At 46.7% G+C, this 14,859-nt stretch overlaps 1 protein-coding gene across 4 annotated transcripts in view; it reads left to right on the plus strand.

Moving 5' to 3' along the window:
• LOC138489485 (zinc finger protein 154-like) overlaps positions 1 to 14,859 on the plus strand; it is a 153,596-nt gene that overhangs the window by 91,476 nt on the left and 47,261 nt on the right. For all 4 annotated transcript variants that reach the window (XM_069617225.1, XM_069617227.1, XM_069617226.1 and 1 more), the window contains one exon: positions 4,482 to 4,580. In XM_069617225.1, coding sequence (XP_069473326.1) covers positions 4,482 to 4,580 — 99 coding nt within the window. The remainder of the gene's footprint in view (positions 1 to 4,481; positions 4,581 to 14,859) is intronic.

The raw sequence follows: 14,859 nt of genomic DNA on the forward strand, positions 1-14,859 counted from the left end.
TCTTCCAAGTACCACAATTCTTCCAAGTACCACAATTCAAATAGTAATGAATCTTGAGGCTTCGTCCTCATGGTAACGCAGGTAGTTCTTCAAGTCTCAGGGATCCCCTCCCCAAGACTTTGCTTTCCTCACAAAGATGTCTTTCAATGAATATTCATGCCATTTAAAGTTTTTCCACAGTTCAATGCGCCCTTGTTGCATTACATTTCGGGATGCAACAAACGTTCTGCTTAATTGAGAAATTCTGCTCACTTCGAGATTCACCATGAATTGGATTTGTTCACTTTGAAATTCAGCATGTAGTGTAGATTCACTTAGTTTCAAAGTTCTGTTCACTTTTGATTTCAACATCAGGGTTCGAAATTGAGGGGAGCTGGGAGCTATGTAGCTCCTGCTTCTAGTTTAGTAGAGCCTGGTTAGCTTCAAACCAACAGCTACCAGGAGTTACCTTTGGCTCCTAAGGCCAACTGGTGCCTTCCAAACATGTCAATGTGACATTACCTTTGAGTATTTGAGAATGTTAATAAAGAAAAATTAGGGCACATCTAATGCACAGTTAAACACAATGATTCATACAAAATGGACACAAAATGAAAAGAGCATCTTTGGTAGCTCCTGCCCACAGCATGATGCCGACACCCAGGAGCTGGTTTTAGCTCCTGCTCATCGAATCTCAATTTCAAACCTTGCAACATAGTAGATTTGCATAGTTTCAAAGTTTCATTCTCTTCGGAATTCAATTTTCAGTAGTTTACTTAAGTTCAAAAGTATTTATTCACTTCTTCGGTATTCAATAAATGTCAATCGTGTTTGAGAGGCATTTTCTGTTCTGCCCAATTTTAACACAGTTCAACATTCATTAATTTGACTCCAATTGAAATGCCCACCACTCGGAGACCTTCCAAATCCGTGCTCCCTGCGACACGCGACCAGTCCAATACAAATTTTTGATTGACAATGGTAATGTTCCAACCTTCGTGCACTGGGTTTCTCATCTGCTAGAAGCTCACCGTTCACATTGAGAGCTCTTCCAGCAGCGCAGGATACGCAGCCTTTGGCTCCTGCTTCCAGGGGTCCAAATCCTGACCTGTAGACACTCCGGTGTCGCTTGCTTCACACAGGGTAACAAGCACCGCTGCTGCACGGAAATAGGGTGGACTCTTGACCCGGCTCCCTTCTCAGCCCATAGTCCGCTCCACGGAGCCCCAGCTCCGATGCCACGCTGCCTGGGACCATCTGTGCCTGCAGTTCCCAGCATCTCAGCGTCCTGTATATGGTGGGCAGTTCCACAACAGTCTCCTTCCACGGTTCATCTCTCTGTGAACAGTTTCCTGCTGCTCCTCTTTCTGCTCCTTCAGCTGCTCTTTCTCACTGTGTTGCTTTCTTCTCTACCTTTTATACACCTGCAACCCTCTAACAGGTTGCAGGTGTGCTTCATTAATTAGGCTTGCCGGACCATGATTAAGGCGACATGCCTGACCTTCATAAAACATTGCAGGCATCTTCTTCGTCTCAGTACCAGAGTGGGGAAAAGGTATAGTGTTCATCACTCTCAGCTGCCTCTTCCTCGTCTCAGTACTGTCAAGTGTCCCATAAGAGAAAGTAGGGGGAACAGACTTACAATAACCCATAAAGGTCGAGGAAAGATTGGGTTGTTTGTCAGTAGGAAAAGGGGGATACCATGTCTTGCCTGGGTGTACTGTAAGGAAGGAATGGTATCAAACAGTAAGACAGACACAAGTGACCACAATTCAAGGGTGTTTACTGAACTTCAATTGGGTTTGAAAAATGCCTATCTAATACTAAATAGAAGAGTCTTGTCAAAATAAAAGGGCCTATACTAATAAACCTATTGCCAAACCATACCTCTAAATACAAATAGTGTGGGAAACCATGTTATGCAAAAGAAAAGCGTGCAAGAAATTATATGTCAGGATCTCTGAGGCATTAGCTCCCCTTCCGCACCTTTTCAGCACGGGACAAGGCAGCACACTCTTTAGCACAATCTCTGGCGTCTTTAGCACGATGATGTAGTTCAAAACCTCAGCATCGGGGCCTTCTGTGCCAAACCTCTTTGCCATTCAAAGGGTCTCATTACGACCCTGCTGGTCCGGAAAGAACGGTGGTGCTAAAACCGCTGCCACCATTCTTTCTGGACCGGCTGATTCAGAGTCCTGCAGGCGGGAGGTGTCACTCACGCCAGGTCTGACCTGGCGGGTTTAGCATCACCCGCCTGCAGGCGGACATGGAAACACCGGCTCCGTCATAGACGGAACCGGTGTTTCCATTGTCCCCATCCCCATGGGGTCCTATGGGGCTCCATGGGAATGAGGACTTACACAATTCCGCCTCCGGAATTCCCGGGTCACCGGGGTCGTAATGCCCCGGTGATTCCGGAAATCACAGAGGCGGAATGGTAATACGAGTCCAGCGGTAACCTGCCGTTTTTTCTGGCACGGTTACCGCCGGACTCGTAATGAGGCCCAAAGTCTCTTATTTTAGAGGGCCTAAGGCGACAAACAAACATTAAAGTTCCTTCCTTCTTAGGATTTCACATGTACACCATTTCTCAGGTGATTCACTATTCACCTCGGGTCCCCCGCCGCCGGGCTCAGACCCACTTCAACACAATGTTCTCAGGATTTTCACATATCCAATTTTCTCGGGTGGTTCACTGTTCACCCTGGGTCCCCATCTGCCGGGTCCATACCTACCTTCAATTAGTCTCCCTCCGTCGGGTTCGGACCAAGTTATCTACTTTAACACAAACATTCTTTACTGTATGAACATTGAAGACTTTCCACTCTGTGCAGGATTTTGCTTGACCACTTCGATTCACAATTGTTTACAACTCTTTTAACTTTCACCGTTTGATGCGCCTCAGCTGGATACTTTACAGAGACCTTCGATTGAACGCACACACAGTGCTGGACCACTCTGTCATAGGTATTGCTTCTTGGTTTCAATGTTCAATCGCTCATCAGCAGTTCAACTTTCCTCGCGTCTTTTATTACACGCATTTCAAACAATGACCGTTCCAGCCCTCGCCATACAATGTTGCTGCTTGCAACCTTGACTTCAACACAGACTAGTCTTGTATCGGTATCCCAAACTCACTGGCTCTGTTGATTTCACTGACTCTGCTTTGTTCTTGGTGCCAAGGACGGTACCAGGCGGCTGCTGAGTCTCCCCGCCTTGATTACTGTTGTGGGAGGGCCCCGGATATCTCCTACACACAATGCAGAATTCTTTAGCCTGGTTTCCTGGTCTTATGCTTTCCAATTTTGAGATTTCTTGAAAGTAACGGTTCCTTTTTGGAAAGGTCAAGGGAATTTCCCTCCCTGTGATCACCTCCTGTTTTGCCATCTTTTGTCTCTCGTTAAGCTGCTGTCTCGAAACTGCTGTTTCCATGTGTGTTTTGCCACGCTCCGAGTGTGCTCCCATGCTCCGCATTTTATCCATGTGGGGAAGCTTAATGGGAGTCAGGTGTGTGTGTGAGGGCCAGTAATTGCCTGACCTCGCCTGACCATTGTATTGGGACACATCAGGTATACTGCTCAGGTGTTAGTCTGTTTTCTCCCATAGCGGGCTGTCCGTGTGAAAGTGTTTGTGTTGTAAAGGGGAGTGGGTAGAGTTTTTAGTTATCCTACTTGGTAGGATGGGGTAACGGTGTTACAGGGACGAGGATACTGCGTCTCACCATCCTGTGTCCCACTCCCATTCCCTGAAGACCCCTCATCCAGGTGATCCTCCCACGCTGGTCCACCCACAGGAACTGGATCCAAAAGCGACGGCTGTGTCTGGCCACCTGGATGACAGATCCCCAGGGACTAGTGGGTGAGGCACTTTCTGGTTTCTCACAGTAACCTGCTCCCAATCCACAAGGACGGGCTCGCCACCCAGGTGATCGTCCCTCGCTTCTCCACCCCCAGGGTCGGGATCCAAGAGCAATGTCCTTTCCCTGGCCAACTGAGCAGAGAATCCAGGGGGTTTAGGGGTGAGGGTACCCTTAGGTTTCTCACAGGTAGCAATATGGACGACTTCTGTCCCACTTGTATTGCTATCATGCAAAAAGGGACTTCATTGTTTTATCTTTAAAAACATGTCACCGAAATGCACTTCAAGCACCTATGTGGTTGCTGGCAGCTTGGAATATGAATAATGTAGGATTGTGCTCCCTACATTTATGCATGCAAGGAGGCTGGACAGTGCATCCTTTGTGATGCTTTGCAGCCCCACTGAAATTGGCAGGTCCCTTTGAGAATAAGGTGACCTGTTCATTTGTCAAACTAGTTTGGCAGAGAATCTGACCCATTATATTTCACAGTTTAGTAACTACGGAGCATGTGTGTTAGCACCCTATTTTATAGAGCATGACACAGAACAGTGGCGGGCGCAGTGTCCCTCAGGGTGATCACAGTGTCTGTATATTGTAATTGTGTACCTTTCTTCATTAGACTGATATCTCCATCTATTTGCAGGACATGCCGATGTCACAGCCATGGACATGATGTGCATTAAAGAAGAGATTGATGCCCAACCCACAGAGCTCCATGAATCTAAGACCAGGAGTCTTCCAGGTAGGTAGAAAGGACTTACCTGCGTAACATCGAAGTGTGCCTCTTGCATGCATGGTATTCTTAGGTAATGTTTGAACTCTGCATTGATGAAGCCTGCTGGGACCTGTAATGTTGCTTGACAATGTCACAGTGTTAGTCTGGTCACTTCATGAGTGTTCCTGCACACCGATGAGACATTTAACTCCAAGGTATAGGGAGTCACCCCAATTATAAACCAGGAAGATTTCAGGAGGAAGGGAAATAGAATGGGCTCCTAGCACATGAGACTCAGGGGGTTCTAAACCTGCAATGCTGCCACTGCCACATCTACGATCAGGTGGAGAAGCCAGAAGGAGCCCTACTCCTGCAGCACTAACTATACCACATGTCTGATTGGGCGAAGCCACTGTGAGCGAGTTCTTGTCCATATATGAGATAGCCCATGTATTCTCCTTCGTGGGAGGGTCTGGTTCCAGACTTTGCCTGCTTGCTATCAACATCAAGGCCTGTGCTACAATGGTCACCAATTTGAATCGCTAAGGTCTCCCACTGATTTCCTGCTGGTTGGCACGGTTGGCAATGGATTCCTCTAGTCCTGATCTGGGAAATGGTTTACTGACACCTTAGTCCCCCCTTTGGCTACACCCTTCATGGCTCTGCAATGATCACATTCCTCAGGAATCCTCCTCTCTTTCCCTATGCCCTTCTGCACTTCTACTGTCACATGCTTGCTTTTGCCTCTTCATCGCTTTGACACATGCTCGTACAACCTCCCAAACTCTACACTTCTCCACCAAGTCTGTGACATATTTGGGGTACCATCCCTTTCTCTGTCTCCCAGGCACCTTTTTCTTGTGTCTGCTCGTTCAGTGGCTTGACCACGTCCTGATATGTCATTTCCCTCTCCATGTTGATACATGCTCCCTGTGACGAATCAAGGGAATTCGTCCCTTCTGCCCAAGGGGAAACCCCTCTGCCCCCCCGTGAGGTTAGGGAGATGCGCCTCCTCCACAACACCTTCCCTAGGAGTCGAGGCAAGTGGGACCTCACTGGGAGGGACACTCCCTCTGTGGGCAAGAACTCCTGTTCCTGTGAGGAACTCCCTAAAGGATACCCCAAATTGGCCTTCTTGGGAATATCAGACAAACAAAAGAATGTACAATACAGAGACTTCGAATGGATTGTGTTCTCCCACGTATTCCTCATCTTTGACATTCGTATCTCGACAGATTTGCTGCTTCGAAAAAATAATTCCCGGCAGAGGGCTCTGTGCACCATATCGTGGCGCTGATGTCCCTTGAGGGCTGCCATCCAGCGTCAACGTCACCAGCAGTATAAATAGCTCGTGCTGCGCCCGTTGGCTTCAGTTCTGTTTTTCCGAGAGCTTTTGCTTAGAGTACTAACGGCGCGCTTCATTTTTCTGTCGATCTTCGACCCCAAAGTCAGGATTTAAGAAAAAACTGGCAATGGGGAGGGAGGCTTCGAAGTCTACATCGAAGAAGGAAAAGAAGTCCGGAGAGTCTAGAGACTCCACTGGGCGTAAAAGCTCAAAGAGGTCCCGGTCGAGGAATCGATCGAGGCAGTCTTCGTCTTCGAAGAAGGCAAAGAAGAGACGCCATCGGTCTCTCTGTTCTTCATCTGATTCCTCTACTGAGGTAATTAGGTGCCAGACAAAGTCAGATTCCCCACGTAAATGGGATGCCTGTAGAGTGGAAATGATGCAGATTTTTGAGAATGCGGCCTAGACCCCCTCAAAGGAATCAGTCAAGAGCCATGCCCCGGTTGCTCCTTCGGACGACTCAGGGAAGACGAAGGATACTTCATCAAGGCCGTGTAGAAAACAGGCTGTATGTCGAGATACTCGACCCGATGAACTAATTTGTCGACGGCATTGGCGCCGAGCGTTTCGATGCCGAAATCGAGGGAGATTCGTAGTAAATCGACCCCTTTTTCGAAGCCGTCATTGACACCGCCGACGGAATCTTCGATCTCATCGAAGCCCATACAGATTCAGCAAAAAACATTTATGCCTGTACCAAAAGAAAATGTGTTTAAGTCCATGTCCTCAATTCATGAGGAGGAAATTGCTTCTGATGAGGAAACTTCTTCATTTGAGTTGCAGTTTGACACTCAAAATGTACCTGAAGAGCTTTTTGACTCAGAGTCAAGGATGAAAGACCTCTGTGACTCCCTCTAGTCTGCTAATGGACTTGACACTTCGCCAGAGCTGGAGTTTGGCAGGCCTGACCCCTCAGAACATGCCGATTCTAATTACAGAAATCTCATGAACAGGGTCACGGAATATATGGGTTGGAGTAGGGATTCCCTGGCATATGAGGAGGGTGACATGACAGACATCCTAGACCAGGGACCTCAGAAGGACCCATTCTTGCCCTTCCATAAGGCCCTTCAGAGGAAGGTTGTGGCCAATTGGGAAGCTCCAGAATCTAGGCCTGCTGTGAACAGAAACTTCTCTCGGAAGCATAGACCCTCTAGCAGCGATCCAGACTAACTCACCAAACAACCCTACGCTTGAGAGTTTAGTAGTTCAGGCTGCTACTTTAACCAAACAATCTGCCTATCTCTCTATCCCCCCGGATAGAGACGACAAGAAGGTTGATGCATGGGCTCTCAAGGTCTTCACATCAGGCAGCATGGCTTTGAAGTCAACTAATGTCACCGGTACCTTGGCTAGATTTTGTTATACCCTGTGGGACTGTGTTGCCATGGCGGCTGATCACATTCCGGAAGGCGAGGAAAGAGACGGCTTCCTGGCCATAGTAAAGGATGGAAAGGAGGCAATGAGAGAGTGTCTCCAGTCAGGATTGAATACTGCTGACAGCATCAGCAGATCCATGGCCGCAAGCACCGTACTGCTCAGGCTTGCGTCATTGAGAAAGTCGGGGTTTGCACCGGACGTGCAGGCCTGACTGCTCAACATGCCCTTCGACGGATCAAAGTTGTTCGGCAGCAAGGCGGATGAGAGTCTAGAGAAGCTGCAAAAATCCAAAGCGGCGGCTTAGTCCCTTAGCGCCTCCATTCGACAACCTCAACAACCCTATTCAGGCTCATCTTCCTGGAGGGGTCGTTCTTTTAGCTTCCATTCCTCAATTGGTAGAGGAAGAGGACAGGCCGTACAAAAGGGGCAAAGAAGATTCCCTTGTGGTGGAAGAGGAAGGGGTGCTAAATCAGCCCAAGCTCGGCATCTTTACCTTCAGCCACTGCTGCAGCCGCCTCTAAGCCTCTTTGAGGCCTTGACCCACAAGACCCCGGGGGGAGGCAGAATCTCTCAGCATCTGAACGAATGGCAGGGCATTACTTCAGATGCTTGGGCACTGGAAACAGTAGCGGGAGGATACGTGCTCACCTCGAAAACAAGACGACACGAAGCAGCACAGGTTCGATCCCCGGGTCCGTGCTTAGAAACCTCTGGGTATTAAGCGCGTTATAAATACACAACTAAGACATATTCCTGTAACAGCACCTCGATGCCCCCGGGCTGTGTGAGCGCTAAAAAAAATGTAAAAAAATAAAAATAAGTAGCCCAAGGTTACTGCCTTCCTTTTCAAAAAAGGCCTCAAGATCATCCTCCGGGAACCAACTCTTGGTTAATTGGCATAGCTAACATTCACATTTCTATCTAAGTGTGGCACATGCTAACATTTTTTATTTTTATTTGATTAAACTGTTTTTCGCAGTTTTTACTAAAGTTTTGCGAACTGTTCCTTTGTTGTTTTTATTTGACCATTTCCTTATCGTTGTTGTCAATGTTCTTCGATTGTTTTCCAAGTAGACTTCAGATTGGTCTTTCTCTCGTGAAGTTTATATTCTGAAAAAACTTTCCGACCGCAATTACTGTTTTGGTGTTATCTCCTGACATCAGGATGTTCCACCAATAATCTTCTTCCATGCACCATCTGTTTTTAAAGAGATGGCCCATATGGATCTTTCTTTTTGAAGACAGTTCTGGGCAGGACAGTAGAAGGTGCCTCACAGTTTCAACTGCTTTTGGTTTGTTGCAGAATCGGCAGAGATTATTCATGATGAATAGGATTTCTTTAGTGTTTAGAAGGTTCAGCCTGGCCCTTAAGTATGTATTTCTAATTTGTTTACTGGGACCTTTTAACAAATAGCTCATGGGTTCATTTTGTTTGTGATGATTTACTGGTAGATCCAGGGCTAATTTGTTTTTCGTGGCATCTTCCAATGTTTTAATCCAGTCCATTTCCTTGGGCCTCATTACGACCCAGGCGGTAAGTTACCGCCTGGGTCGTACCTTTACCACCATGGCGTAAACTATGTTTACGCCATGGTGGTTGGCGGACTTACCGCCCCATTCCGAGGTGAGTGGGGCGGTAAGTCCCCATTAACCCATTTACCCTTCCCCATTCCCATTTTTGCCCCATAGGGCATAATGGGAGTGGGGAAGGCTTTAATTACGCCACCGTAAATTACGGTGGCGTAATTAACAACAAGGTCCCTTAGCGCCATGGATTTTAACACCTGCTAAAAGCAGGTGTTAAAACTTCCATGGCGCTAAGGGACCTCGGAATCAGGCGGTAAGGGTCGGCGCTGTTTACGCCGCCGTAAACCCCTTACCGCCTGGGTCCTAATGAGGCCCCTTGAATTTTTTGGATGTTTTGTTTGGGTTACACTCCAATTCTTCCCAAGAGCTCCCTATTTCAAGAAGTGTTTCCGAGTTACTTTGCTCCCATGCAGCTAACATTCACATTTCTATCATAGGTGTGGCACATGCCGACATCCACAGCTCAATCCAGGGGTGGCACCTGCCACCATCCACAATCCCATCTAGATGCGACTCTGACCAATGTTCTCAATTCCAACCAAGTGTGGCCCATGCTATCATTCACAATATCATCTAACTGTGGCCCATTCTGATATTCACGATCCTATCTAGATGCGACGCACGCTGATGTCTAAGATTCCATCTAGGTGTGGCACATGCTAACAGTCACATTTCTAGCATAGGTGTGGCCCATGCTGACATTCACATTTCAATCTAGGTGTGGGACATGCTAACATTCACAATATCATCTAAGTGTAGCCCATGCTGATATTCACGATTCTATCTAGATGCGTCGCACGCTAATGTCTAAGATTCCATCTAGGTATGGCACTTGCTGATATTCACGATCCTAACTAGATGCGACTCAGGCTAATGTTCACAATTCACAATGGATGTAATAGTGGACCCAGATTACCAGGGTGATGTCATGGTCATACTTCAGAACAACAGTAAATATTCATACCATGTAAAGACAGGGGTGAAAATCAACCAGGGGATTTTAGAAAATGCCCTGTTCCCCAAACCTGTAGAAATCAAAGAGCAAGACTTGACGGAAAGGAACCTAAGGCTTTGGGGAGGCTGAACAAGATCTGCTCCATATATTAGAATCGCCAAAGCCCTACACGGAATAAAGTGAGCCTGAGGTCATTCCCTATATAGTGTTCACCAATGCAACAAACCTTTTCTGGCCGAAGCTTTCTTCAAAGTAGCGCCAGAGGATGAAAGCAGAAGTAAAGACGGTCCATTCTTTTTTTAAAACAAGGGTTATATGGGGGAGATACCACCAAAGAGGGAACCCCTCGAACCCAAATAGTGGTCCCGAGAAGTCATCAAAGGGTAGTCCCCGAAATCACATATGCTCACATAACTTCGGGACATTTGGAGATGGCAAAAACAGAGGGAAAGGTTGTGAGCAGGTTTTACTGGCCAGGCGTGTATGCAGTCACTAAGAATTTTGTCGCTACATGTTCTCTCTGTCAAAAGACTGCTAAATAAAGAATCCTCCTCCAGCACCATTACAACCATTGCCTATAATTGAGGTCCCCTTTCCCGAATAGGGATGGATATCGTAGGCCCATTGTAGCCAATGATAACTTGGGAATAGATACATTTTAGTCATTCTTAACTATGCCACACGTTACCCTTAGGCCTTCTGGTTGAGGAACGCTACATCTCAGCAGATCTTCAAACACTTTATCCCTTTTCTATCACGAGTGGGCTTGCCAAAAGAAATTCTGAGAGACCAGGGAACTACATTTATGAGTAAGATCATTGCAGAACTAAAACAGATTCAGCAGATTAAAACCTTAAGGACCTCTGTCTATCACCCCCAGATGAAGGGGTTGGTTGAATGCTTCAATACGACCGTAATAAATGTTTTGAATAAATTAGTAGAAGCTGATGATCTTAATTTGGATATGATGCTTCCTTGGCTGTTATTCGCCATCAGGTAGGCTGCCCAAACTTCCCTGGGGTTCTACCCATTCAAGCCCCTCCATGGACGCGATCCAAGAGAGAGACGTCCTAGACATGTTGAGGGAGACGTGGGAAGAACAGAAGAACAGGAAGAAGCCATCGTACCTCTGTCTCAAACCACACAGTGGATTAAAGAACATATGACTGTGGTGAGAGATATAATACATTCCCACCTAGCGAAAGTACAGGAAAATCAGAAAGACCAGAGGTAAGGAAGGAAATAGTCCTCCAAGAGGTAGAGAAAATGTTTGCCGCCAACATTATTTGACCCCAATAGTGCTTGTGGCAAAACTTGATCAATTATGGAGGCTTTGTATAGATTTTGTGAAACTCAGTGCCATATCCCAGTTCAATAATTATCTGATGCCACAGATTGACAACCTTATTGATTGGCTGGGGTCAGCAGTCTACCGCTACATGATTGATCTTTCAAGGGCTATTGGCAGGTACCCCTAAATCCCATGGACAAAGCAAAGACAGCATTCTCCAGCCCTAGCAGAGTATTTCCTACCATTTGGGCTCCATGGTGCTCCAGCTACTTTCCAACGACTAATGGGCCCGATCTTGTGACCATATTCCAGCTTTTGCAGCGCATATCTGGATGACAGTCATTTATAGTCATTCCTGGGAACAGCGAGCACGTGTTCCATCGTTATGGAATCTCTAGAGCCATGAGACACGCTGGCCTCACTGCTTACCCTGATAAATGCCACTTAGCCCAGTCGGCAGTGAAATACTCGGGATATTTTGTGGGAAATGGGTTAGTCCAACCACCGTTAGAAAAGGTCCGTGCTGTTCAAGAAACTCCAGCTTCAAAAACCGAGGGAGAGCAAAGGGCCGTCTTAGGTCTTACCGGATATTACAGGAGGTTCATCCCCAGTTACTCCGCCATCACCTCCTTTCTAACCGATAAGTTCCTGATTGCAGAGCCCCAACCACTGCGTTGACAGAGAGAGGATCAAGCCAGTTTCAACACCTTGAAATCAATGTAGTGAGCCAGTCTTAAAAGTCCCCAATTTTAATAAGGAGTTCATCCTTCAGACTGACCCCTCTAAGGTGGGGATAAGTGCAGTATCTCAGGAATGGTATAAACGCATTTCGTCGAAGTATTTTTCAACCTGGGACATTTCATCGCCAACATTTTCATCGACCAAAACTCGTTTTAAAAAAAATATTTTTTGGTGGGTGTTTTGTTGGGGTTGGGGTATGATTATTTAATTAAGGGGGGGTCTGGGGCGGAAACCCCCCCAGAAATAAAAAAAACAAAAAAAAAGAGTTTTGGTCGATGAAAACGTGGCGATGAAAAGTCCCACGTTGAAAAATACTTCGGCGAAATCAAGTAGAACACTCAGGAATACGATGGTTTGGACGATCCCGTCCTATACATCAGCCACAAGTTATTTCCTCGAGAAAGAAAATATGGCACCATCGAATTAGAGGCACTGGCAATAAAATGGGCCATTGGATACCTAAAATACTGTCTAACATGGAGAAAATGTAGACTTGTCACTGACCATTCACCCCTCGCTTGGCTTAGTCTCCGAAAGGATACCAACCCTAGGGTCGTGCGCTGGTTCTACTTGGATTCATTAAGTGTTCGGTGTTCAGAAACATTGAATGATGACAACTCTGTTTCATGGAGCGCACCGGTGTCAGTACTCCCTCTCTGAGCACTCACCAGTTCTTCATGGCAGCTCCCTGCAGTTGCCAGTACTCGTGGCGGTGCTTCGGACTGTACTCTGTCCCTTCTCCTTCTTCAGCAAGCCTAAGATAAGCGGTGCAGCGGTGTCTGGGAGAAATAGATGCTCCGTTGATCTTCCACAGCTTTCCCAGGCTGCTTCATGTTTCTGCAGTAACACGTTGTCCTTGCAGCTGGACTTCTCTTTAGTACGCTGGCTTCCACTGTTCGTACTCTGCAGCTCTTTGGATTTTCACCAGTTGCGGTGACTTCTTCTGGCGGGCTTCTCTCCTTTGCTGCATCTGCACTGTGGATGGCTTGAGCTTCTTCTGCTACGCCTCCCTCATGGATCCGAACTGCTTCTTCCTCTGCTTCAACTTCATCACAACACAAACTCCTCTCCAGCGGGCACTCATCCTGGGCTTTAAAATATCCCACTCAGGTGTTCTAATTGGTAATGACTAGACTTCACCTTTGGATACTCACACTTCTGAGTCCCCATGGCCTCAGAGTTCCTCTTCTTCATCCCAGTACTTTGGCAATCTGGGAATTGGAGTTTTTAAGAGAATGAATGATATTAAATTGTTCTCTTTTACTTTCAATTACATCAGATTGTTCTATAGACTGAGAGTTACCACACAAAGAGGGTTTGGGATAAAGAGACTGCAATTTCACATAAGAGGCAGAGGTTCTCTTTAGGATAGAATCGCGAAATTCAAATTATTTTCTCTTTATTTCCTGAGCCTCTAAGGTACCAACTTGACTCTGTTTAACTGGCTCTTTATAATATGTTTCTGGAACCTTGATGTTAGAAGGATAGGAGTATTGAGTATGCCATTAAATATCTGGGCATGATTTCCTCCTCATCTTCAGAAGATGAATGGTGCGTCTCTTCTAGTGGAGTCACCACTTCCCCAGAATAGCTGTCTCCCCCCATGGGATCCTTCCCTCCTGATACCACCCCTCAGGTATCTGCTTCCTTCCCCTGGCCACATGGCAGGAGACTTTAAGCTGGGGTTTGGTGATGACTCCACAGGATTCATCACACGTCACGCGTTTTGCATGTACCGTCATTGCCAATGCATTATTAAAACGTATCACGTCATTGGCAATGCATTATTGTTAACAATGCGTTTGTGCTTTAGTATCATGATATGTTATTGTTGTTGACAAATTAGAAAAGCATAACAGATTATGAGCGAATGCCTCCTTATACATTATGTAAATGCCCCTTTTCTGATACTATGCTATACAATTCCTTTTACTAGCCGCTGAATTCTCAATTTTTGCCCACATATGATATATGATATGATATTTTATTTATATCGCACTCAGACACAGGTGTTTCAGAGCGCGATCAGGCAAAGGGAGGTGGGAGCAGGATAGAAAACAAAAACAAATGATCTTACTAGGCCCAGTGACATTGAGAAGGCGCAAGTGCATGGGGAAGGGAAAGGGGGAAAGTGCAAGGAAAAAAGGGGCGGGGGGTAAGTGCAGAGCAAAGGAGAAACAAGAAAAATAATAAGATAGCGGATAAAATAAATGAATAAATAAGGGTGCTCAAGAGTACTGGTAGTGCAGCCAGTGAAGGGTAAAGTGCAGAGCAAGTCAAATAGCGTTAATCTGATAAGTGCAGAGGAGGAGTGGGGGGGAGCTGTATGGGTACAGAAACAGGCCCCAGTTCAGGGATGGCCGGGAGCCAGTGCAAGAGGTGTCTGGGTGGGCAGATAACTGAGCCCGAAAGGGCCCAGTTGGAAGATGAGGCAGTGCCGAGAGAGAAAGGCAGATCAACAGGGGAGGAGAGTGGCAAAGGCAGAGGCGAAGAGGAAGGTCTTGAGGAGCTTCCGGAACCGTAGATGGTTCTCCTCAAGTTTCAGGGTGGCAGGGAGGCAGTTCCAAAGGTAAGCCCCGGCCGAAGACAGAGATCTGCACCCAGCTCGTTTCATTGAAAAACGGCTGACCCTGAGGGAGTTAGAGGAAGAGGAGCGAAGGGCTCAAGAGGGGAGGTATTTACGGAGGGATAGTTTAAGGACAATGCAAAGGGTTTTACATTTAATCCTTGCATCCACTGGGAGCCAATGGAGGGATTTCAGAGCTGGAGAGATACGAACCCAGGGCTTGAGGCTGAGGACAAGTCTTGCAGTCCTGTTCTGGATTAGTTGTAGAGGGCGGAGGGTGGAGGCAGGTACATTTAGAAAGAGGTTGTTACAGTAGTCCAGCTTAGAGAGAATCAGAGCTTGGGATACAGTGAGCTTCTGAGGGAAGGAGAGGAAGGGAAATGTACCTCTGAGGAGGTTTAGTAAGAAGTTGGATTTTTTAGAGACTTCGGAGATGTGTGA

This window comes from Ambystoma mexicanum, chromosome 9, assembly GCF_040938575.1.
Source record: "Ambystoma mexicanum isolate Mex_15411 chromosome 9, UKY_AmexF1_1, whole genome shotgun sequence".
Lineage (NCBI taxonomy): Eukaryota > Metazoa > Chordata > Amphibia > Caudata > Ambystomatidae > Ambystoma > Ambystoma mexicanum.